We start from the raw sequence: 26,358 nt of genomic DNA, 5'->3' as shown, positions 1-26,358 counted from the left end.
AGAGAGTATTGCCATTAAATGCTATCTACGGTATGACATTCTAAAGATCAGAAGACATTCAGTCCACAGAGTCACAGATGTCTTTCACTTTCTCGTTGAAGTCTTCAGGTTGATCAGCATACACGTAATGACCTGCACCGAGGATAGCCTGGAGGATAAAGGTGAAGAAACATGTCAATATCACAAAAAGCTAACAAACAAATACTGGGACAGGTGAAGAACCTGGCTTTTACACATTACCTAAGAGTTGGCATCATACAGCCTAAAAAACAACTCTAAACATAAGGAATAGCAAAATATTCTTTTCCTTGTGAAGAAACTTTCCTACAGAGGAGAAGAAAATAAAACTACTGCTTATTCAACTGCTCACCTTGTTGAAAAAAACCCCACCACTGAAGTGTGCACAAGTCACAGCACAACAAACTTGGTAGATACATATGCCTTGCTTGCCTTCACTCTCCACTCAAATAGCCTATTTCTATAATTGCTAAAATTATAATTATGCTAAAAATGCTACAAAGTAAACCAACACCACAGTGTACAGCAAAGGTTCTTGACCCTGTTTTCTTCCCATTTTAGTCAGTCCAAGACTACTATTTATTTAAAACTAATTTTCCCTCCCCTACTTAAAATACTCTCTCTAAAGTCTCTAACCAAATCTCATAAAAGTATAGCTATATTATTGTGTTAAAAACCCCAGAAACTCAAAGCAAAAATTACTTAGAAATGAACACATGTAATAAAACCACAGAACCCCTGTGCATTTTACCAAGCATGGCACTGCCAGTCCACATCTTGGTCTCATTAGAGCCCATGCCCTCCTATGGGTTTTTGAGCATGCCTGCAATTTTACCACTCCAATTTACCTTTTAGAATCTGTATTTGGTTTGGCAAAATTTTAACCTGGAATACAATAAAATTTTCCACAGTCCCTTCTAAAAGTTCCTGACCAGAGCGGAAAAAATCTGCCAGAATGGTAAATGCTTATCCCAGCAATATTCTGTACACTTTTTAACAGTGACTTTCTGTTACAACTCCCTCTTTGGTCAAGCAGTGAAGTGACACTTTCAGTCTGGATATCAACATTTATGGAAGGTATCTGTGCTCTTTACTACACTGTCTTGGGGTGACTTTATGATGTGTATCCCCATATCGCTGCCCTATGCCCAGAAATTAATTTTTGTGCCTTTCTATGCCTCTAAACTGAGCTTGAGAGGAGGAAGGAAAAACTGAGCAAAACGTTTTCAAAGCAGTTTGCAGCTTGTTCAAGGTCACACAGAGATAGCAGGTTTTTTTTCCCAGCTGCAGCAGGGGAGCGAAGAAGCACCTGGCTTGCTGCTCCCGGGTCAGTTTCTGGCCAGTTGTTCAGCTTCTTTTTCTCCAGAGAGAGACCGGGAGTTTAAATTTTCTTTCCCTTCTCTGGAATTTCGGATTTTCTCCCTTTTCCACTGGACTGCTTCAATATCAGAGCACATAGGAGGACTTTCCACCGGGCATAGAGGGCCTGGCCCTGGGCCAAGCCCCAGCTCCGAGGAGACCAAAGGGAGGGCTCTAACACTTTCCCAGGTTTTTTCTCCACAGCGGGAGATTTTATTATTTAGCATTATTTTCCTTTCCCGTGTGTTTGTTAAATAAATAGTTTTTATCTCTTTCACTTTCCTTTGAGGAAAATTTATTTTCCCTGAACCTGGTGGGGGAGGGGTGGTGACCTGCCTTCTCTCAGAGGATATATTTCTAAATTTGGCCAAACCGGATCACACACTTAAAAGAGTTGGATAACAATGTCTTTTCTCTAAGTTTCCGCTCTGAATTCAGCTGTATTGAGTCATAAAATTTTATTTGGATGACTTGTTATAGTATAGTATCAACATTACATATTGTACACTCTGTCCAGATAGTTCCAGACATCAGTAAGATCACAGCTGGTGTGTTCAAACATTTTATCACCTCACAGCATTTTAACATGTATGCATATTCAATTATCACAGTTGACTGATGTGCAAATGTGTGAAGAATACTTTTAAATTAGTTTGTTTTTATAGAAATCGGCAACAAAAAAATGCAGTGTGCACATTTCCATCAAGTTGTAAGTACACTCATTTTAAACGATAATACCATACCTTTAAACAAAAATGTCTTAGGTAGTAAGACAACATTAAGTATTTTTTTAATGACTTAAAGAAAGATGCTTACAAGAACCTAAGCACCAGGTACAAACTACTCTCTTATCAGAGAAACAAATGCATTATATAGACAGAAGAAGAGTTTATGAGAGCCTCCCCACAATCTTATACATACATACATACATATGGAGATAGTAGGACTGCTGTGGTTTAAAACACAGACAAGAACAGTGACCACAACACCTACTTCTATTAGCACACTGTAGAAAAAAATAAAGAATCACCTTGCTCACTGACCTAGTTTGGCCTCTAGTGCTACAGTAAGTTTTGTTCTTAGCCTGGGGACTCAACGCTTTTGTCTAGGTTTTCTGTGATGTAACATTTGTCTTCTCTCTCTCTCTTACAGAAAACAGAACTTATTACCCCAGGCTCTAATCAAAAGTGGCACCATTTCCACAGCAGGTATTCTATTCCACATAGAATCATAGAATGGTTTGGGTTGGAAGGGACCTTAAAGCTCATCTAGTTCCAACCCCCCTGCCATGGGCAGGGACACCTCCCCCTAGACCAGGTTGCTCAGGGCCCCATCCAACCTGGCTACATAGATATGATTGAAACAAATCCACACAAAAACCAAATGACTGCTTTGAAAGTCAAACTTACTATTGTCTTCACATAGGAATTTGGTCTCAGAGACTGGATAGTGCTGCCAGAATTGCCATCTATACATGAACGTGCTCCATAGACCACCGTGATAGGAATGTCTCGATCCATTTGTGAAATCCGTTGCAGCATCGGCCTCTTTGCCCATCCGTAAGGAATCGTCATGTTCTTGAAAGCTGTTTCACCACTTCAGGACATTCAAAAGGGTAAAAACAATTTCAATTGCCATTGGATCTGCTTTTTATCTAAACTGGAGTATCTGTACCTTTTGGTAGCACAAAGTACACGAGGTTGGGATTTTTTACAATTAAGAGAAGTAAGTTTTCAAGGTTTACATGTAATTTTCAACAGAAAGAGCCCATGTTTTTGCATGACTGAGTGGTAGCACTTAAAAGAATGAAATGCCTTATTTTAAAAGTTTTTAAAGACATTCTTTACACATTAAAATTCTCCAACAATTATTTAATTAAATGCAGTGCCCAAAATCTCACAGAATTAACACAAATTGAGAAGAAATACAGAATTAGGATACTCTTTATGTTTATCAGTATCCGGAATTCAAAAAAATTGCAATGGTACCTTTTTCTTCAATATAATAAATGCCACAATTAAAAAAAAAAATAGCATGCACACTGCTGCCATGGCCATTGGAGGGAGTAGCAGGCACTCAGTAAATGAACAACAGACTTCAAAACATACACTGGGAAACTCATACTCACCTGGGTGACTGTACATTGCAGTGATAGATATATTCAGCCACAGTGTTGTCATCAAACATTGATGAATATTTTCGCTTGAAATCTGGTCTTAAACGCTGAACAAGGCTTAATCCTGTTAAAACCAGAAAACACTGTTAGAGGGGGAATGAATATAAATTACTTTATCAGATTGCCTAATGCTTTTCATTAGAGCCCTCAAAACACATCCCCTTGAAACTCGTGGCCTCTAAACCTGTATTTGGCTTTACCACTTACATGTCTTGGAATTAGCTGCATGATGGAATTACACCTAACATGAATGAAATACAAATACTCTAAAGAATTTTATGCTGCTCCCCCTGCTGAATACATATGGGGAATGTTTGAGTATGGTCACTACAGCAATAGAAGAAACCTACAATGGGGACCTGCAAAAGGGCTAAGCAGTGTCTTTTTGTCACCAGTTTAGTCTCACATGATACTGACACTTTCTCCTTGCTCTGGCAGTATCTAGTAGGCTAAATGCATCACACCTTTCAGGACCAGAAGGCACTGCTGAAAAAGCTGGGGTGCTTTTCTTGCTTAAGTCTGTCGTCTCCTCTTACAGAACAGTCTGCTTCTGAAGCCAGTTCATCCAACTAGTGTGTGGTTGAAAGAACAGAAGTCTATGACAAAAAACAGGTGTAGAAGTCCTAACATAAGGCACAAGTACTGGAATAAATGAAGAGACTGAATGTTGAAAACCATTGTCCTCATGCTCTCCTAACAAGCCAGTAGAGGTGTGTGTCTTTTCAGGGGCCAGTTCAGGCCTTCTGAACTTAAGCACCTTTTCTGAATAACTTCTCTAAGGAAGAAGTCTCTTCTACATTGACCAGATGGATCTCTGGGACAAGAGCCTCACCAGAAGGCTAATCTTAGTCTAAGAACATTAGTCATCCCTAATATCTGATCCAACCCTTTCAGTTTGAAGCCCTTAGCCCCTGTCCTATCACTACACACCCTTGTAATAAATTTCTCTCCAGCTCTCTTGTAGGCCCCCTTTAGGTACTGTAAGGCTCCTACAAGGTGTCCTCAAAGCCTTCTCTTCTGAATCTTAACTCTTTCAGCCTGTCTTCATATGAGAGGTGCCTCCAGCACGACCATCTTCATGTCCCTCCTCACGACTATCTCCCACAGATATGCCTCCAACACTCTTATATTGGGGCCCCAGAGCTGGATGCAGTATTCCAGATGGCATCTCAGGAGAGCAGAGCAGAGCGAGAGAATCACCTCCCTCAATCTGCTGGCCACACTGCTTTTAATGCAGCCCAGGATATATGTGGCTTTTTGGGCTGCAAGTACACATTGGTGGGTCATTTTGGGCTTCTCATCAACCAACATCCCAGGTCTTTCTCCTCAGGGCTTCCCTTAATCTATTCTCTGTTCAGAGGTGGTTTGGATTACCCTGACCCAGGTGCAGGACCTTGCACATGGCCTCATTAAACTTCATGAAGTTGGCATGGGCCCATCTTTCAAGCCTGTCCATGTTCCTCTGGATGGCATCCCTTCTCTACAGCTTGTTGACCACATGGCTTGGTGCCATCAGCAGACTTGCTGAGGGTGCACTTGATTCCACTGTCCATGTTGCTGACAAAGATGTGTAACAGCCCATCCCAACACTGATCTGCGAGGAACTCATCACTGGTCTCCACGTGGACATTGAACTGACTGAGTATGACTGAATGTTTCCCCTTTTCCAGATGGTAGGAACTTCATACTGTTGTTAATCTGTGCAATTATGATGATGTCACTTCGCACCCCACACTGGGCAAAGGGCTGGTATTATTTATGTAGACATTGTCACAGTGATCTATGCTTTCGTAACCTTGAGACGATTGCAACACGCCCTTATGCATGCTTTAAACAGATTTAGAAAACTAATACAGTGCAAGGGAAAATAATTCCCTTATGAAACAGCGGTTTAACTCCCAAAGCAATGAAGATTTTGTAGAAGTCTGGCAATTGGCTCTGCCCTATTTTCCCTACACTGCATACAATTGCTGGACTTCTTTCTCTGTGTGTTTGGGTTTTCTGAACACAAGTGAACACAGCTGGCTTGGAATAAGAGTACTTGGAAGAAAGAGACTAATTCAGTGTCTTGCCCTGTGAGCACAGAGGCCACAGCATGAAGTGTTACCAAATTTTAGAATTCACTTTCCATTTTGATAAGAAGTGTCTTGTCTGTGGGTCCAAGTCCAAAGCAGTTTTTCCCTGGGAATTTACGGGGGAGAATGAAACAAGGATTCAAGGCAACTTGGAACAAATTTTGGAATGAAATCACACTGTAAATCATTGTTGTAATGTTTATTGAAGAAATTCTGAATTGTCTGGCTGATGTTTTCCACAGTGTCTATGAAAATGCTATAAGAAATTCTAACATTGAAGACACCAAGTTCCACAAAAAGGGTGTGGTCACAGTGACATTTCTGTTGTCCTGAGGAATTTTCAGGCATCCAGCTCTGGCACCAAAGCACCAAACCCCCACCAAACTGTGAGACTCCTGGGTGACTGTTCCAGTTAAGTGAAGGAAAACATGCAAATCAACTACCTGGAAACCACTCAAAGAAAAAAATATCTCTGGATTCTGTCTCTCTCCCAGTTTTAAGTATTTGCCTGCAGGTCTGATTAAATATCCTTGTGATTCTATTGTGATATCCCAATGAACCTGGCTCACATTTAAGTGCCTAACTCATGCCTTTGAACAAGGGCAATTGGCTTTAGAGTACGGTTCAAACAACTATGTCTTCCCATCAGCTTAAGCACATTTGCAGGTGGAATGAAACCTGGGGTTCAGTTCAGTGCCTTTTCAGCAGGTTACGTCTGACACCTACTCACAGCACTGTGTTTAGACCTACCCTTCTCCAAGAACTATGTTTCACCTGTCAAGAACTTAAGTTGGTGACAGAAAACTTTTTTACCAGTGCAGTGAGAAACAGATGAAAAATTTTTTAAAGGCACTGCCCTCCAAGGCAACCTATAAGGGAGGCTAGGTTTGGGGACACCTTGCCAAGACAGAGTCTGCTTCTGCATCATGGTTTGACTGCACTTATTGCTAAGGGAGACTATTTCAGCTTTGAATTTTCCCGTGTGGATTGATCTATGCATGCACACATTAAATCAGTGCATATCACTCAATATGCTCCAGGTCGTTTTGTTAACTGAATTAGCATTTTACTTTAAAAAAAAATCTGTTTGTACAAAACATGTTGCTTGTCTGAAAAACTAAATTTGTCACACTACTGAAAAGAAACAAACAAATCAGCATATTAAAATATATATTCTGTAGAAACAGATTTAGGAAACAGATGTGGTTTAAATGTAAACAATGCCTAGAAATCTCACAAGTTTATCTTCAGACTGAATACCAGAAATGATGAAGAGGTGAGTTAATTTTAATTTGTGAGGGGCCTGAAGGATATCTTTTATCAAAGCCTCTCCACAAGATAATTCTGCAGCACAGAGAGTAACAGACAGATAACCTCTTTCTCTTCTAGAAGGAATACATATAATCACTTCAAGATTTTATTACACTCTTCTCCCCACACCCCAGATGAACTAAAACCATGGTATTTTTGGTCAGCCCTATCTAGCCCTAGTACTAGGGTACAGAGAGTTTATCTACCATCCTATCAGTGCTGTTGAAGAAATGGAAATATGAACTGCCAGCATAATGAGGCCCACAAGATTTGCTAGAGTAGTAAGAAAATGGCTAACAGAAAGAACCCAGTTTCAACTTCTCTAAACTCAGGCCAAAGATTTTCACATTTATGAGAGACTGCCTTCTAACTTTAAGGGAATTTGTAAATCCTGTTTGCTCATCAAACTGGAGTTAGAAAGGAAGCTAAATGGATTGTGACCAGAAGCAACCAGAAAAAAACCTTTCACATTCATGCCTCTTTGTTAGGGTTCCCCAACAGACATCTGCATAATCCAACTCACTATAACTGAAGCCTGTACAGATCATAACTGTAGCTTGCATCGTACTAGTATTTCTAATAGCAAGAGTTTGTCTTCTTTCCTAAAGAGTTCAACTTTCCTTAACAACTCCCACTTTCTCCTCCAACTCTTTCCTCTGTGGGCGATATAGACTTGCAAAAAAGCTTATCATAAGTTGCTGTCTGCTCCATGTTTATGTTTAACCAAAATAGAAATGGTATTAAAGAGTAGCTAAAACTCACCAAAGGGTCCTGCTATTCTTAGCCCAGCTAATGGATTAAATGGACTCAATATAGCTCCTAGTGCTTTGATCCAGATTGGAATTGGTCTTTCGTGTTCAGCATTATCAGGCCTCTCTGGAAAACCCCATGGCTCCACTAAGATAAGATGCTTGACCCTGTTGGCAAAAAAGGTTCAATGGTTTAAGGTACAGTAGTTTTTCTTTAACTGAGCATGATGAAAATGTGCTGTTTTACAGATACATACAGATAGCCTACTTTAGTCACTTCTATCACAGAGGCTTATTACCTAGTTTCTGATTCATCAATGGTTTTGATTTCAGTTACTAATTAGAGAGTGAATTGCCTCTAATCATATGTATGAACACCAGAAACATGGAAGCATGTGTCACAAAGAGAAGCTCAGTATTTTATAGATACTCACTGTCACAAACATTTGAGAGAAAGGATAGTCTTGTTTCTGTTTCTAAAAATAGGCTAATCTAAATGCTCAGTCAATATTATTTGCAGGAGCAGTTTAATTTGACAGAAAAGAGGATCATTGCATCTGTTTCATTTAAGTGAAGTTGCTAGAAGTCTAAGATCTCCGTTCAAAGAAGAGACAATTTAACTGAAAAATCATCTTACCAAAGTAAAATTTAAACCGAGAAGGGCAGAGCAAAACTAGCAGTTTTCTTCTAAATTTATTGATTTTAGGTCATGAAAGAAAACATCAGAGAGGCAATTTGTAAAATTATTACTCAAAGGAATATCAGTACAGAGAGCATAGCAGGAGTCTCCAGCACATGCAACTATCGATCACTTCATGCTGTGGGTCCCCCTCAATCAAAATTTTAATTCATCCTGGTAGGCTAGAATCATCCATTTCTGTTTAATCCCAGAACAACACCTATTCTAACTGTCCTAGATACTGGTGATTTCTGGAAAAAAGTGACTCTTAACTACAGTTTCCCATATTTAAGATGATTTTCCATGGCAGCTTCCTCATTACCGCTGCATACAACTACCTGTCAGGAGGTTGTAGTAAGGTAGGGGTTGGTCTTTTTTCCCAAGAAGCAAGGAGTAGGACATTAGGAAACAGCCTCAAGTTGTGTTAGGGAAGGTTTAGATTGGATATTAGGAAAAATTTCTTCACTGAAAGAGCTGTCAAGCATTGGAACAGGCTGTCTTGTTCCATCTGGTCTAGTGGAAGGTGTCCCTGCCCATGGCAGGGGGGATGGAACTAGATGATCCTGAAGGTCCCTTCCAGCCTGTACCATTTTATGATACTGTGCCCAAGGAAGTGGTTGAGTACCCATCCTTGGAGGTATTTAGATGTGTGAATGCAGTGCTTAAGGACCCAGGTTAGTGGTGGACTTGGCAGTACTAGGTTAACAGCTGGACTAGATCCTAAAAGTCTTATCTAACCTAAATCTTTATATTTTTGTCTTTAACTTTTTACCTTTTTATCTTCACTTTTTCCTTCATTACCTCCTTCCCTGTTAAAGCCATGGGATTAGATATTAACACAGAAGAGTCCATAGTGCCTAAAACGATGCCAGAAGTGATGCCAAAAGCTATTTCTGGATTATAATCAGTTGGGAAACTAAAAACTTGTGCTTGGAATGAAGGGTTGGAAAGGATTAACCTCACAAAGATGTTTCTTGGTTGTTGGCTGAGCTATAAGCATACTTGCACCCTGCAGCAAACAACAACAGTAAGAGAGGACTGTACAAAACAAGCAGGAGAGATCAGAGGCAAAGCAGTGCAAGCAATGAGGAGCCATTGAGGACAGCTACACATTCTGTGCACAAACTATGGCATTAAGTATAATACAGCAAATGAATGAATAAAAGTAGAGTAAGCTTTGTTTCATGCTTCCTTTCTTAATACTTTCCTTCCTATTTGGCATTTCTCCTTTTGGTAATCAAGCCTAAAACATAACCCAGAATAATGGGAAGTTGACCATGAGAATCATTCCAAAAGTAAATGTCCAGAAAGTACAGTATTTGAAAATCATGCCCCACTTCAACTTGGCGATATGCTAGATGGGAATCCTTTTGGATTAGTAGCCTCGGATTTTCCATGAGCAACTCTGGTACAGTGCAGCAAATTAATGGATCATCCATGCTTGGAGAAACAGATCTACTTTCCTAACAATACGTATCCAGAATCCCTTAAGCCTCTAATGCATTGGTAGATAACCTGGCTGAAAGCTGTGCTATATTTATCACTTGATTAAATGCTCTTTTAAGACCCTAGCAGTCAATTTGCTATTTTGGTGGTCTTAGTTTAATTCCAGAGAAACATTAGTAATGTGAGAGCACAAACTGAAACATCCCCAAATTAATTAACCCCAACTTAAGCACAGTGATGCATGAAAACAAAGCATCGCTTTTGATATATGTCAGCAGTGGGCAAAACCAATATCCCATCCCACAGGGATAGGACAGTGCCATTTATAGATACTTTGGAAAAAGAGGTAAGGAACTTATAAGTAATCCCTACAAAAAGCTAACTACAGTTAGCTAAAAGTTGGTTTTGTAACTATAAGGATAATAGGTTTGCATCCCTAAAGCAGAGGATTGCATTTCTTTTTAGCAATTCTGGATTTAGAAACACACCTACTTTCACACATCATTTCCAGCCACTTGTGCTAACTGTTGTCCATTTAGAAAGAAAAAGGCAAAGTGTTTTAGGGACAAATGATGCATGAAATTACTTCAAATATATCCAAGTGAGAAACAAAGAAACAGTAAAACTTGACACGAATAGAAAAGAATAAGATATGTTTAGTATAAAACAGAATCTGCCGTATGATGTGGAGAGTTAAGCTTATATTCAGTTTTTCATAGGAGACCACTATATGTAGCCCAACAAAAGCATTGTCCTTTTTTTTCATACAGAATTCCCTCAGTTGGTGGGATCCTAGCTCATCAGGGGATATATAGCCAGACATATAACCACATATATAAAAGAAACAAATTACTACTTTAAAAGGAAAAAAAGGTATTAACTGTTGGACACAACATGGTGCAGAAAATGCTGATGAAATATAATTAGAGAACTGCTGCAGCTGGGTTGTCTTGCAAAGAAGAAATATGAAGTGGCATACAGATAATTTAAAACAAACAGTCACTAAAATAATTTTTACATCATCCTGCTGGCACCAGGCTGACTGCTAGCATATAGGCATAAATTACCTAGGGGAATTACATTCAGAAGTTTCAATGTTATCCATAAGAGTGCGAAGTCTGGCAGGAACAGGCCTATTTTCCCTTCACAAAACAATCTTTGAGACAAAACATTCACCCAATAAATATATTCATTGCTATTTCACCTTCTAACATGGCAAGGGGGTACTGAACTAAACAGGTACAGTAAAGTATACAGAAAACCATGTTTACCATATCTACCTATTTCATTCACCTGGAAACAAACCATACAATTAATACTTTGGTCTTAGAATTTTGTTAAATCAACACAGTCATTTATGTAAAGATATAAGGAGCCTGATGAAATAAAATCGATATTAAAATCACTAGTCAAATACAGAAAAGGAATCCCTTCATTCCTTTATTTTCACATACCTTGATGGATATTTTAAGGAGTAAGCAGCAGCCAGGAATCCACCTAGGTTGTGTCCAAGCAAAATCATTTTTTCTAGCCCCACCTCCTTTCTCCATTCTTCTATGGATTCCACAAACTGATTTTCTGCTTCCCGAGCATCAGTGTCAAAGTGTGGTCTACTGCTATGTCCAAATCCCAAGAGGTCAAAAGCATGAACGGTCCTGTTCTCACAGAGATCTTCAAAGTTGAGAGCCCACAGTCCAACACCTCCTCCAAACCCATGCAGAAGAACAAGTGGAGTTTTATTTGAAAGGTCTGGAGAGAACGTCAGTGTCCATATTTTATTTCCATTAGATATATACACGTATCGTTTATTGTATGTGCTTGCAATACCTGGAGAAAAAAATGGGGAAAAATTATGTTGCTAGACATGCATGACAAAATACAAAGTACACTCTACGGAAATCACTGTTTTAAATAGGAGGTCCTTTCAAAGGAGAGAGCCTCTAATGAAATTTCTACGTAAGTGGAAAATTAAAATGTAATTTTAAACCTGTTTATTTCATCACAGTGTAAAAGCCATACTGAAAAACTTCTTCCATTATATTTAATGTAAATTTATAGAAAATCTAGTTGTATCTGTGAAACTTATTAAAAACCAAAGACTTACATTTTAGCATTTTGTCCTCAGCCTCTTTAAGGTGTAGCAGTGATGTGGGACACCAGGCAGGAAGCCAGCTGAATAACCATCCGAACCTACAACAGCAATACAGAAGAAAAACGTCTTGAGCAGCATGGTAACTTTTGGCACTAATGCTTTGAAGACATTTCTTTTGCTGCTCTTCATAAGAGAGTCCACATTAAGCACACAGTGTGAAGAACAGGATTGTGCAGTGGGAGGGAATTCACTTTTTCGTGACTTTTTATAAAATGGCATCACAATCAGGGGCATTCTTCAAAGGGTGAGCAGTTTTTCCACTGTGTCCTGATATCACAGTATACTGATCTGGAGACATGAGCCCTCACATCAACTCAACAAGCTTGGCAGGACATGTAACAATCACTGGAGTTTCCAGCCTCCTCTCAAGTTCTTTGGAAGTCTGCCTGCACATGCATAACCTTGCATGAACCTATTATTTCCAAAAAAGCAATAAGCTGTACATTCCACAGCCTAACCTGAGCTGATTATTACTCTAAATTGAAAAAGTGAAAAATGAGCAGGTTTATCCCAGCAAAGCAAAACCTTGGACCTTAATTATGAACTTAGAAACAAAATCCCAGAGGAAAACAAACCAGCAACTCCCTCAACAGAAGCTGCTTTTCCAGCTGTCAGTTACTATCTTGGTACTGCCAGCTTGACCATGAGAGCAGGGGGAATGACTCAGCCGGCAGCATTGCCTCACACAGCGCTGCAAAGGATACGGCAATTTGGTACAGCTTTTCCTGGTGCTAATTTATCCCTTGTTTTTAAGGCAGAATCTTATTTTTCTGCCTCTCACCCAGTTTCGAAGTGGCTTAGACTATCAGTGCAAAGGCTGCTACTGCAGGACCATTCCTCACGGGGAAGAGGATCCAAAAGTCACTAAGTCACCAAATCAACTTTCTCTAGCACTCTTTTTCTACACTGAACTGCTTTCCAGTTAGTTACAGAATTTTCAGCACTGAACACTGAGAGCATTGGTTATACAACGACTAATGCAAGAAGACTTGCATGTCCAGTTTTTGTGTGCACAACACATCAGTAATAAATTAAAGACCTGGCCCCACAAGTTCTTTATCCACAGGATCTTCTCCACATATTCTAAGGGGCTGACCTACCTCAGCTGCATAGCTACTTAAGTTTATGATACGACATGGAAGGTTTTCTGGGGATGCACAATGCAACTGCAAGCAGCATTGTTTGGATTCACAGAAAACTGTTAGGAGACATCAAGAAAAAAAAGCCCCAAACCATATCTGACCAGAAAGGATTAATCATCCAATCACCCAGGCCCACTGCTATTTAGTATTATTTACTCCTCTACACTGTTATCTGGCTGTTCTGTAAATAACCTTCCTGGCCCACTAGACCACTGGAATTGTTATAAGGAAGGACCATGAGAATTGTTATCATCATTATAATTGAGGGACTGGGAACACATGGTTGTACATCCTTCCATGCTGTGTGCTCACGCAATCTAGGAAATGAAGGAACTTAGCACCTTACAGGAAAATGGGCATCCAAATATTCTGCTTCCACATTAAACTATGCATTTATTTAAAAGTAAGATTTTTAAGAAGTTAAAGCTGAGACAAGCCAAGAGTAATTTCACCCGCAAGTAACCGTGAAATCCGAGTTTAACAATAACGCTTATTGTGTCCAGTGCTATGAATTACTCTGGTAAATTATTAAACAACAGCTAGGTCACCACTCTTCTGAGTCAAGCTTTCTGTTAGTTAAATGCTCAACTTGGCATTTTCATTCTTAACTCTTAGGTCAGGAACAAAACCAGTCACTATTTCCCCTGAGCTGAAACTCTCTGTACTGTTTTTTCTCAGAAAAACCACTGATTCAGAGAAGAAAATACTTTTAAGATTTTATTTATTTATCTACAGAAATGTAAAGCTGCAACATGTCAACAAGAAAACAGAGCAGAGATATGGCCACAATGAAATAGAAGTGATATCTACTGATCACAGTCCCAGAATTGTATTTCCTAGTCCTAGGGAGGCACCTGGATACTTAGGAAAATTATTTAGGAAAATGTATCAGAATGGTAAAGTCACCCACTCTTTCTTTTGTTAGTTATAAGAACTGTTTAAAAATATTTAGATTTTAATTCAGAAGAGACATTGCATACATGTATAGTTTGACAAATACAGTCAGCAAACCGAAGCTTTTAAAATTAAAACTATGTTTGCAATTCTGTCCTGTTGTACTTGCTGAACTAAAAGAGTAAACAGTGAAGGCTTTCAGGCAAAAAAAAGTGAGCAATTTCTAGAAGCATTATTTTTGAAAGAAAGTATTTCGTTACGTATATTCAAGACTTAATCTTTTGTTTCCCTCCTTCCAAAAATTATTTACCACATTGCTAGATGTTTTCCACATGTGGAGAATAAACATCTATTTAATCTATTTGAATAATTTTTCTGATAATTTTGGAAGGCTATAGTTGTATTATTTCTTTTGTACATCTGTGCTACATGTGTCTTCTAAATGTATACAGGAGCATCCATTGCTTACATGGTCTATCATTTTTATTTCTGTGATATAAAGCTGTAAGTGCTATATAATGCCAAAAATGAAGCAGTGGACCTTGCTAAGCAGTGTGCACACAGCAATGGAGATGAGTTAAGAAAGAAAACTAAAGACTCCAGCAGTAGCTACCCACTGCCAGAAGCAAACCCCACACTGCTCTCATCACCCACCACTTCCCTCACACTCTGTTCCCACCTGTCTTTTTACAAAGTCAAGAGCAGAATCTTGTATTTTGAGGAGATAAGAGATCCATTGGCCTTAGCTGCTTGCTATTTCAAAAAGTGTGAAATAAATCTGGCAACTGACAGTGCAAATTTTTATAAATTTTTATCAAATGTACTTACAGGTGTTACACATCAAATTACCAAGGCACATAACCAGTGGAATTTAACGTGTATATTTGTTTGTGGCCATGTAGTAACAAAACCCAGCGTGCACATCCATGCTAAAATAACCAATAACCATCAGCGGGGCAAAGCATTGCATAGGGTGATTCCTCGCATCTTCAGTTTGGGGTCAGTTATATTTTTCACATCTGTCTGACAAGGTCTGCAGTAACACAGGCTGGAAAAATCAGAGGCTACCAGGCAGGGGGCTGCTGACCTGCCAGGCATTCAAAGAAGTCCCTCTCTTTGCCAACAGACCTCCACACAGACTTCCACACTTCTGATAACACATCTAGGGAAGGAGACCAGAAGGTAAGGGAAAGCCCTGGAGACACCCACTGAACGACCTTAGAGAAAGTCAAGGTGATTAATGTGAGGCTAGAAGATTAGTGGAGACCATCAGGAGCCTATGCTGATGATCAAATACAGTAATAAATAATGCAAACAAAAGGGACACAGGCACAAACATCTGACAAGGGGGAGCTGCAACCACCATGTGCAGGGGCCAAGCCACCGGGCGGGCTCTAACAGATTGGCTAGTTGGAGCAAGTGGTCTGAGACCCTGGTTGCAAGCATAAGAAAGGATGAAAATAAGTAATTACTACTACATTTTGACATTTAATTTTGATAATGAATGAACATTGTGCAAAATGTAGCTCTGGATAATACTGCTTTTCCTTAGCTGTTTGAATGTTAATATGAAAAGACTGTAAGGTTACTAAAGTCCAGCTTTTCAGTGTATGTATAATATGAATCAAGAACTTGCTGTCACAGCACTGCTTGAATTGCTTGAGGGTAACTTTCAAAAGAACTGAGAATCAAGTAGAGGCAGAGGTACAGTGAGCATGACCCACCCATCCACCTCCACGACTCAGATCAAACCCAATGAAGAATGTGGCAAATCGGTTGTACCACAGTTACCTTTCTGCCAGCTCTATTAACCCTGTTCAGCTTGGTGAGGATTGATTTCATGCAAGACAATTGATAGATCTGTAGCCAGTCACAAATTTGACACACTCACAAAAAGTTTGTGAAAGCTTAGATACAGCTGAAGAATTGAAAACATCTATTTCAACAATGAGATATGTACTGAAACAGCTGAAAAATCCATTTGATTTCTGGCTTATAATGTGGATTTAAAAAATGGAACCTCTACCACATAAAGATATTCAGCAGAAGTTGCTTATAACTCTATCTAGGAGACAGAAATGTACAGAAATGGAGCTCATTCTCTCACTTTTCAAGCTTTTAATTTACTTACACTAGAGTAACATGAATGCATGGCTTACAAGATGTAGTAAGCTTGAAATCATTCAATGGAGGCATCTCCCCACATACACCAGCATTGCAGACCTAGCCGTCATGACCTATGGAAGGCCTGTGTGGCAAAACAGCAAATCAAAGAACCTGGGGTTTGCAAACAGGTTGCAAAAAGGTAACAGAACTCCACCAAACCTGAGTAAATGAATACAATACCATTGCTACATGATCACCTGTCAAAAATTGCTGACCCAAGACAGGACATGCAGAAACCTTTCTAAAGTGTTGAATATAAAATCAGCTTTTCACTAAGAATTTTGAAATTAGTATGGTAATCAAAACCCCCAGTACAGACCAAAAACCGTGCAGCAGTGACAGGAGTGCGTAGAATAGATTTTCCTGTCACAAAGAATTATTTGGACTTTAAAATTACATCACTAAGGAGGCCAGAGCTCAGGGTATGAAACAAATATGCAACAGCTTCTAAACAGAGGCTTATGGGAAAGTAACTGAATGCACAAGCATCAGAGCTGCACATCTGTTTCTGTCTTGCTCTCAGGAAACAAATGTACTTAATATTTTTAATTGAACTTTTGCAGACAATATTGCTAACTACCAAGATTTTAGCTAGGGAGCAAGCTCAAAAACTTAAAAAAGCTGAAACACTGAGTGAACTCATGGGAAACTACTTCAAGCTTTACCCTTTACCCTTAAATCTTATTAGAATGAAGCTGATCTCTCAAAAACCATAACCCTCTAGTCTCCTGACTCTCAGAATTAATTTCAGCCATTTAGAAGTAAGTAAGGAAAGAAAAACAAATTAATGCAGAGAATTTGGTATTGTTTCTGCCCAGCACCAACAGGAATGGCATTGGGATTTTCAGGGTCATTCAGCTGACAATCCAGTTATAAGCACCCAGCAATTCAAGCTAGCTCCAAATTAAGAGAATCTTATACTGTAACAGGAAAAAACAAGGGTAAGCTAATGGAAAGACAGCTCAGGTTCTACCCTCTTGTTTCTGCATAAAGTATTTTTGCAGTACTGTGCTAGCAAAGGAATTCAAAATTGCCAATATGTTGCAATCTAAATATAAGCAACATAAGGTTCACAATTCCAAGGTGAAACCTCATCCCATAGAAACACCATGTTACTTCTCACAACTCATTCAGCCCTTTCAGTTGGTCAGAAATACTAAGAATGGACAAAAAAAGGAAGAGTGAAAAGAACCATCAGATATTCATAACTGGGAAAGAGGTCAGCATATCAAATTTATGGCAAACTGTCAATTTTAAAAATAAACTTTTACTATAATGCTTTATGAACACTTTACAGTTAACACAGGATGGATGCTCAAGTGAAATAGCTACAGATACCCTTTTACCATTTTCATTATCTCCTTTTCATTGGATGCTTTTTCCTCAGCATCAGCAGTAGTCTACACAAAGCTTAAGGGGTACAGAGGATGGTTTCTTCCACCATCAACACCACCAAGTTTAAAGAGCAAATTCTATATTTGGTTACTAAATTTCAAGTTTATGGGTAATAACCTGAAGCAATAAAAAGCAAAAGAAACAGTCAAGGATGACACAATCAAATAGAACTTTCTGTGTCAAAATGTCAGAGAAAAGTAGCAGGTTTACATCTGGCTCATTTCTATCCATGACAATTAAGTTATAATAAACTTTTCTTTTCCCATTTCATTAATTTAATAGCCTGCAATACGAGAATATTGGGTGCTGTTTACATGACTGATTATGGCAAGAATTGATGCTTCTTTGTTAACATGTTGTTACCAGCAACACCACCATGGCAAAACCCCCTAATATGTAAAGAAAAATATTTTAGTAATCACTATATCCAAGGTCCATCTTGGGGGCTGTTCTCTGTGCCAGATTTGTGAAATTCAGGTTTAAAAGACACTATATTTTAAACCAGATAATTATGGTTTAACACAGCTACAGAAAAGCCAGAGAGTTAACCAGCAGGCCTATGAACTAACAAGGAAGAAAGAAAGACCGTGAGTCAAGGTGGAGGACACCAAGCTTTTAAGTCAGAGCTGCCACTGACAGACAGTAACATATAATCATGACATCAAGTCTGCATTTAACTAAGGTAGGGATGTTTCTGCAACAAGGCTCAGGATACGATTTCATGAGAACCTTAAAGGCATAACTAATTTTAGGAGCCCTTCTAGTCCTTCATTCCTGTCCCTAAAGTGCAGCATGTTCCTTAATGTTTGTGTCTTGTAAGAACAGTGAATATAGTCAGAATCATTCAGGCATATGCAGTAACTGTTGTTGTGAAGGCTGTATATCCAGGGACAAAGCTTCTGCATGTACAATAGAAGTCAGACGTAGCAACCACAACAATCTGAAGGAGATGTTCCTAGGACAAAACACTCTGGCAGTTGCAGACAAACATCAGGAGGAGAAAAGCATTCTGTGTTTCACTTTCATTGCATGAACAGACTAAAAATGTTGCGATCCTTACAGAAGACCTTGAAGTGCATACTAAAGAGGCAAGACCCAGAAGCAAGTATTAGGAATATGGTATGGGAACAAAAACACCTCAATGCTTTAAGCAATATCTGTCTACCATTTTCATGAGGAGACAAAAAATTTGATGAAATCATTGTCAAGAGGTTAAAAAAGGATACCAATTTTTTTCCCTGATGACATCATAACCCTGCCCAGAAAGTTCTGTTTAGATGAGTTTTGAGCCAAGATGTTCCATGCAGTTAGATGTTGTGAAACTCTTGGATACTTCAGTAACATTAAAACAGAATGTTTTGAAAACCTCTGCATAATATTTCTAGGAAGTGTAACATACATCAGCCCCATTCCAACACAAAACCCATGATAGGTTATTGCAGAATGTTGCTCTACATTAGGGCAGAGGTGAAAACAATGCATTCCTCATGTACTTACTGCATCTTGAACTCTGTGTTCAGAACATTCAACATCAGAATTAATATAAAAATTCAGAAGCAAATTTTATTACTGTTTTTATCAAAATTAACTATCACTTATCAAAATTAACCTGAAAACGTACCTCATGAATGTGAATCCATAACCAATGACATTTTCTGGCTGTGTTAGAGATATTAAAGTTTACCGCACTTATTTTAATTCATTTGAGCAACCTGAGTGGAAGTGGAGAGGACCTACAATTCTGCTCCCTCCCATGGTGGGCCTCAGATGTACGTACACCTTGCAGTATAACTTGCACAATTGCAGCCCCCTCCACATTTTCTTCTGTGTCTTCCAGCACCTTTTTCTTTTTTTTTAACCATATGTATCCTTCTTCTATACTTTTACAATTTCTTCCACCCTCTTTCCATCTATACCCAAAGGTGTCCATTTCAGGGCAAGTGCTTTTTCAGTGTGTACCACAAGAATGAAGTTTATCCATGGACTGTCACCCAAGTCTGCAACCTGCAATGCTCATACTGCTTACAAAGTAGCAGTGGTAGCACCCAACTAGGTTTCATATTCTTATTTAAAAGCTAAAATAAAAAAAAATCCAAAGAAAAAGCATATTAGCAACCACACAGCAAGTATGGAATAATACAGAGATAAAGATGCAGAGGAGAAGAAACAGAGAAGCTGCACAGCCCCCCCAAAACTCCTTAACCCTGTGACAGAGACCACATGTGTAATACAGGGGTTCGGCACCACAGGGGTCCTACCTCTGCCTCCTCCACAGTAAACTCAAGTCCGATAGAACTTGGCAGTGCCACACCTTTCACGTGTTTTTACAAACAACACACTGCACATTGCAGTAAGAATTTGTGAAGAAAAGCATACTTAAAATTAAGGAAATGTAAATTTCCTCTTAGTGCCTCTCAAATATTATTTAACTTTCTACTGCTTTTACTTTATTCATACATCAACTGATGTACTCCTGCTGCCCTTCAGATACTGCATGACTTCAGCCTTGCTTAATCCCTGTTTGCCTTACACCTACCATGCCAGCAGCAGACATTTCAGCCTGTCCCCAAATTCCATCAAACTGGACAAGAGCAAAGCATACATGCAACAGGCACCTCTCACTAACCTGCACCATTGCCCACCCACACTCTACTCGGCTTATCTTTTGGTTAAATTCCATTGTATATCATGCACTATTCAGATCACTACGTCAACAGGAGGTGAATGTTTTCACTTTCCATAACGACCTGTGTAAGAACACAGATATAAGACTATCTAAAGCACATGATCATTTCCCTCAGCTCCAAACATGCTATACACAAACTCCACTTGTACACAAGTATGAATACACACTGAGGGTTGTTTCACTGCAACTCATCAGAGGAGCTTCTATGTTGCTCTTTTATCATAGCCACCTAAGGTGACAAAGAGTTACCTATGTCAAAATGCAAGAACTGGTATTCAACATTTTGGACTACATATTCTTATTTCCATTTTCTGGAAAACCTAAGAGGTGCACAACCCTTTTGACAACAGACTATTTTCTCTACATCCTTACACAACAAATGCTTTAGCTGTCAAGGAAGTGCAAGTAGTCTTAAAAACAGTTAAGAAGTCAAATGGGTCTAAAAAGCCATCATAGCAGAAGTCCCTTATGGAAAGTTAAAGATATAATTAATAAGCTTTTGGTGTCAGTATGACACTTTCTAAATGCAATCAAGAAAAGAATTCTACAATGGTCGGCTAGAGCACCGACCCACCCCATTTCTGTATTTTTCCCATTGCCACACCCTTCTCGTCCTCATTTCAATATATGAGCAGACTTACTCGATGGCAACAGGCACTCCTGCATCTTGTTCTTAGAGAATGCATTTTTTATGCCTGCATCTTCCCCTCCTTTCTGTAGTCTCCTATCATCCTGAGTTTTCTATTACAACACACTCAGAGCACCTTCCTTCTCCGCCATTCCTCACCATGTTTTCTTGCTGCCACTTAAAATCCTCCTTTTACCCTCTTAACCTTATTCTAGACCGACCTCATTCCCTTACACAGCTTTACTGACTCACAAATCTCTCTTCTCCACTGACCTCTCTCCTGCTGCTCAGCTTCTCATCTGGATCTTTCTGAGCCAATGTAAATGCAGACACTCCTCACCTTTCCTCGCATGCCCTCTTCTCCCTGGCTCTCAATGTAAATCATGTACAAAAAACTATCCCAAAACAATGTCAGAATTGCAAGTAAATACTCAGAAGTTATGAAACACAAAAATCAAAATTTCCTTTAGCAAGCAATCTTAATAAACCACTATATAAAAGAAAATACATTTTAATTATTTATCAGTTGGGAGAGTTGTTCAGAGTCTCCCATAAAAATCCAGAACAGTCAGAGAATCCCTGGCAGACAGTGTCCGTTTCAAAGAGGTAGGTCTCTAACTGCGCCTACCAGCCCCCAGCAGGCTCTGAAACAACTTTGCATATACCCAAACACATGCAATATTGGCTAAAATTTGAATTCTCCAATGACCCATAGTCACCAGCACTATAGCAGCCCCACAGGTAGCTGCCCCTCTGGATTTATAGCTCTACTGTAATGTCCACTAGGGCTGAGACACCGCCCCCCCTGCCGATACCCTAATTCTACTTTGGCAACTTCTGAAGAAGTGTCTTTGCTTGACACTTGGAAAGTGGGGTTATGAGCATCTTTCTTATGCCACTAAAATGAGAAGATAGCCCCTGTTATATTTTGCCATCTTTCCCTCTATCCCTTTAGCCTGCATTAGGGGAGATGAGAGACCTTGATGAACACAGACCTTCCCTCCCCAGATTCATTCACGTACCAGAGACCATTAGAAACAATCCTATAAATGCCTGAAAAGCTGTTCATACAAATACCTTCTGATGAGCTCATGCATGTAACACAAACGGCATTAAGTACTGAAACTGTGACTGACACAACCCTGCCAGCCAAAAAGACAAAATCAGAAAAGAGGAAGGAAAAGTCCTTTAACCTTTTTCTGCATCTGCCTTCCACACTGCACTTACATCTCACTCAGTTTTTAAAAATGCAAGGTGTAGCTACCTAACCTGCGTTCAGTCACCTGCATTATAGGAAAGAAGAAAAGTAAGCAGAACCCCACTTTCAGCAGCCTATCCACTCAGTTTGCTTTAACATCTAGATGATGTAACCAGCAAAAAAAAAATCAAGCAAAAATTCTGAGTTGAAAGTGTCCCTCACGCTGTAACACTGTGAACCATCATACTAAGGAGGAGACATAGGCTCTATCAAGCCTAATAAACTACTCCTCTTTTATTAATCAAAGAGCTCACTTCAAAATTGTATAAAGAGCTCTGTAATACAAACAAGCTCATAGGATAACACAAAAATAATTGTGAACACTGGTGTTGCAGTGCATGTTTTAACCTTTACTCCAAGCCATTATTCTGTCACACTACAGGCCAATTACAAGCAATTTGATGTAGGCTTGTAAGTGCAGATCCCTTAAAGTTTTCTTTTAAAGTGAGCTATTCCATTTATCTTAGAGGGGAAAAAAACACCCCAGTATTGTGATTTGGGGATTTTTTTTCTGTATAGATACATACATTTAGTAGCTGCTATTTCTAGTTATATTACAAGCCATAAGCAGTCCTGCTGCATCCAGAGTGAATAAGTGAATTCAGTACTGGCAAAAGGCTCACACTAGGCTGTCTGCCTCACGGGCAGAAGTCTTCATCTAAAACTTACACAGAGGAGGTCCAAGGCTGTAAACAGGTTTGGAAATCACTAGCAGGTGACATGTTAATCAAGCAATCACTGTCATTGTGACTACTAAAACATTTGTTTAGTTAATCTTCTAATTCAAAGTTAGGACAGGGCCATGAATATTTTTCAGCTGAGATCTTCCAGAAAGTAACTGAACCACTGTTACTCTGTTTTCACCATGCTTTACACAGTTACCAAATTGAAACAAAGCGAATGTGTTGCATAACAAGTTGAGTCACACTATTGTTTTCAGAGCAGATAAACTTTGCATTTATTCTTTGTATGCACCTGTCACTAGTAATTTAATCTAGGGGCTTGATGGTATATTGTAACTTCCTATCACTGCCACAGCATTCTAAATGAAAAAAGATTAACATATTTCTCTTGTTTATAAACTTCCCCTGGGTACCGAGCTCTTCTCAGTTTCAAAAGATGAAGAAATGCTATTTTTAATTATTGCTAGAAACCAACCAATAAAAGCACTAACATTTCAACACAAATGCACTTTCTGAATTCATGGAAAAGGATGATGAGATTTTGTTCTTAGAAGTCTTTAGTAAACTGGGACGCTTACTCTGAAAAATACCACATCAATGTCTAATTTTTCAGAAGTTCTGAAAATCAACAGCCTTTAAAAGCCATCCAGCAGTGTAAATTACATGAGAAACTTGCAATAATCCTCTTGAAAATTCAGCCTAACTCCATGTCCAGATCAACGAGTGTTACGATCCTGCAATCCTGACAGGCAACTCGAGTTGAGGGTGCTTGGCACGGTCTCAGCAGCACTCAGCACTGTGTGATCAAACCAGACAGCTAACGCAGTTCAGGCTAATGCGCTGAATGAACACACAAACAAAACAGGCTGAAGCAGAGCTATTTTAAGACTCTTACTTAGAAAACCTGTAAACCAGCCACAAGAAGCTTTACAAGCTACTTGTGTTCAAGAGAGTGAATAGGTCAGAAAGAACACAGAACCAAGAAGGGGACTTGTAGTTTCCCATGGGTGATGTTGCAGAAGGCAGAGGTTGTGTGGAGGGGAAGATTTTGAAAAGCTATTTTAATTTGAGGAAAGGAGGAGAGTGCAGAGTTACAGATTAGACAAAATTGCATAGTGCTTTGAAAGGGAAGCTTTTGGAGTCTGCATTTGAAATGAGAATGCTGTGTACATATGGTGATAAGAGCATAACAGGGAGTTTGGAAAAGATGGATAGTTCAGATCTGGTCAGACTGAGCTGGCAGAGCAGGAAAATATGTAAGATGAAATACCAAAATCCCAAACTGGAAGAAGGACCAAAAAGAAGAGTGAGGATGCAGGTAGTTTTGAAAGATAACAAAACAGACACATAGCACGGCAACATGCAAATAGCAACATCCTTAATTAAGAAGTCATGAATGCATGGCATGAGTTTCATGCAGGTAGTTGAAGAATTTTAAGTCTGATTTCTCAAAAAAACGCAAGACTTAGTTATGCAAGAAGGGAAATGTAGAAGAAAAGGCAAGAAATGAGTTTTTGAGGGCTAGGCAATCACTAATGGGATATATCTCCTGATATTTAAAGCAGAGAGAAAGAGGAAAAATTTATGTAAACAATGCATACAAAGCATATTTACACATCTGACAGAAGGAATAAAGCACATGTGCGACTAAAGCACAGATAGATATATTCTCATAGAGGATTGTTTGGACTAGAACCATAAAATATGATGGAACAAACTTTGAGATAAGTGACCAGCAGATATATTAAGTATGTTTGGTAAACAGACTCAGAGACAGGATGACTGTATTATTCTACAGGGGCAGACAACATATTTGGGGGCAATGGAAGGGTATAAGAACGGGTCTGCAACAGAAGCTGAAGATTAACAAGAAATAAAGCATACACTGCGAAGGCATACATGAGTAAAGAACACGTGACATGAAGAACAGACCGTGGATTAGTAACTTGTATATAACCATTTGAATGTACACAGACAAAAGATAAAGTGCAGAACTATGTAATTTCAGGCAGAAGAATGACTAATAGCTATAATAAAGTCATATAGCAAGGGTGTAAGTTATAAACAAGTATTAGAGATGTATGTCAAGAACAGGGGCAGGGTAACTTTTGCCATAGGAGTTACTTCAGTAGGTGTGAATACCTTGGGACAGTGAAAGGAAAGAGAAAGTTACCAGGGATAGCATACAGTACTGGAAAAGTTAGAGCAACAGTGCATGCTTGTGATTTATAGATGTGCTCTCATCTCCTGTCAAATATAGAATGATGACAAAAGAGAGGCTGACAAGTGTACTGTCTGCTCTACATCACAGTGAACATACAGAATGGACGGAACAGGAAGATAGGGTATTTGTATGCACAGATAAAGCTGCAGAGGCTTACGGGAGCATGGGCCAGCACCGTATACAGACGTGTGACCTCTGGGGCGCAAAGGGAAGGGTGGATGACAGTCGGGGTGCGTACATACGCCAAAGCAAAGCGGCAGAGAAACGCGCAGGGGCACGCCTGCAGGCAGGTGTACAATGACAACAGCTGGCCAGCCACGGCGGAGCTCCAGTGCAGAAGGCGAGGCAGCGGGGGCACGGGGCTCGCAAGGAGCCGGCGGCAAACCCTGCCGGGAGCCTGCCCGTGCCAGGAGGCGGGAAGCCATGGCAGGAAGGCGGGCTGTGCGGCAGGAAAACATGGCAGGCAGTGTGCCCACACGCCGGGAAGCGCGCGAGTGGCGATACCGGACCGCGGCGGGGCCGGAGCGGAGCGCGGAGCCCGGCGGGCGCTGGGGGAGGCGGGAGCCCACCCAAACCCCGACACAGGGGCCGGCCGCCGCCGCCGCCCCGTAACCCGTAGGCACCGCGGGCAGACGGGCCGGCGGCGGGAGGAGGCGGGCGAGCAGCGCTCGTGGCGGCACGGCCCGGGCGCCCCGAAAGGCTTCCTCCCGCGACCCAGGACACCCGCGGGGAGGACGGGGGTCACCCCGCGGCTGCATCACTCACCCTTCGCTGGGAGCCTCCTCATCGGCCATGGCGGCGGCGCAGCGGCCGGGAGCTGACAGCGGCGGAGGGGCGGCGGTGGCGGTGGCCGACAGCGCAGCGAGGGACAGCGCGACGGCAGCAGAACCGGCCATTACGGGCTCCTCCCTCTCTTACTCCCTCCCTCCTGCCCGCCCGCCGCCTGCGTCATCGCCGCGGGGCCACCCACACCCCCGAGCGGCATCGTGCACGGCCAGCAGGGGCTGGAGCCCCGCAGGCGATCCCCGGGGCCGTGTGTGGGCATCGGGCGGGCACGGGGCATGGTTCCCTAAGAGGGGTGCGGGTCCCGGCCGCTCCCCAGCCGCCCACCAGCGACATGGCTGGAGCAAGGCTCCCGTTGGTAGGACCTGTGTCCCGCCTCCTGATCCCGGGATGGCGGCACAGATGACGCCCGTGCAGAAGGGCCGCGGCTTCCCGGGCCGGCAGAGGGGCGTCTCTGCCCCGTGAGTGTGGGGCGCACGGTGCGTGTGTGTGCATCCTGTACTGTGCACACTGTACCCTGTGAGCACTGTGCAG

At 40.6% G+C, this 26,358-nt stretch overlaps 1 protein-coding gene and 1 long non-coding RNA gene across 2 annotated transcripts; one reads left to right on the top strand and one right to left on the bottom strand.

The window, feature by feature from the left end:
• Positions 1 to 25,961, bottom strand: ABHD5 (abhydrolase domain containing 5, lysophosphatidic acid acyltransferase). Its single transcript, XM_048301137.1, has 7 exons — positions 25,807 to 25,961; positions 11,918 to 12,003; positions 11,268 to 11,640; positions 7,702 to 7,856; positions 3,506 to 3,617; positions 2,787 to 2,973; positions 1 to 148 (listed from the first exon to the last, which is right to left on the bottom strand). The coding sequence occupies exons 1-7, from the start codon at positions 25,935 to 25,937 to the stop codon at positions 59 to 61; spliced, it is 1,134 nt and encodes a 377-aa protein (XP_048157094.1). The 5' UTR covers positions 25,938 to 25,961; the 3' UTR covers positions 1 to 58.
• Positions 2,915 to 7,392, top strand: LOC125324799. Its single transcript, XR_007203130.1, has 2 exons — positions 2,915 to 2,992; positions 4,591 to 7,392. It is a non-coding gene; the product is annotated as an uncharacterized LOC125324799 (long non-coding RNA).
• Positions 25,962 to 26,358: the final 397 nt, after the last annotated feature.

Source organism: Corvus hawaiiensis, chromosome 1, assembly GCF_020740725.1.
Source record: "Corvus hawaiiensis isolate bCorHaw1 chromosome 1, bCorHaw1.pri.cur, whole genome shotgun sequence".
Taxonomy (NCBI): Eukaryota; Metazoa; Chordata; class Aves; order Passeriformes; family Corvidae; genus Corvus; species Corvus hawaiiensis.
The sequence above is the reverse complement of the archived record's forward strand: the minus strand, read 5'-3'. Positions and strand labels throughout refer to the sequence as shown.

Coding starts and splice junctions, on each gene's coding strand:
- ABHD5 (XM_048301137.1), bottom strand. CDS start 25,937: ATGGCCGGTTCTGCTGCCGTCGCGCTGTCCCTCGCTGCGCTGTCGGCC. Junction 3,618..7,701: donor AAGAATAGCAGGACCCTTTG/GTGAGTTTTAGC, acceptor TGGTTTTAACAG/GATTAAGCCTTGTTCAGCGT. Junction 149..2,786: donor ATTCCTATGTGAAGACAATA/GTAAGTTTGACT, acceptor TTTATCCTCCAG/GCTATCCTCGGTGCAGGTCA.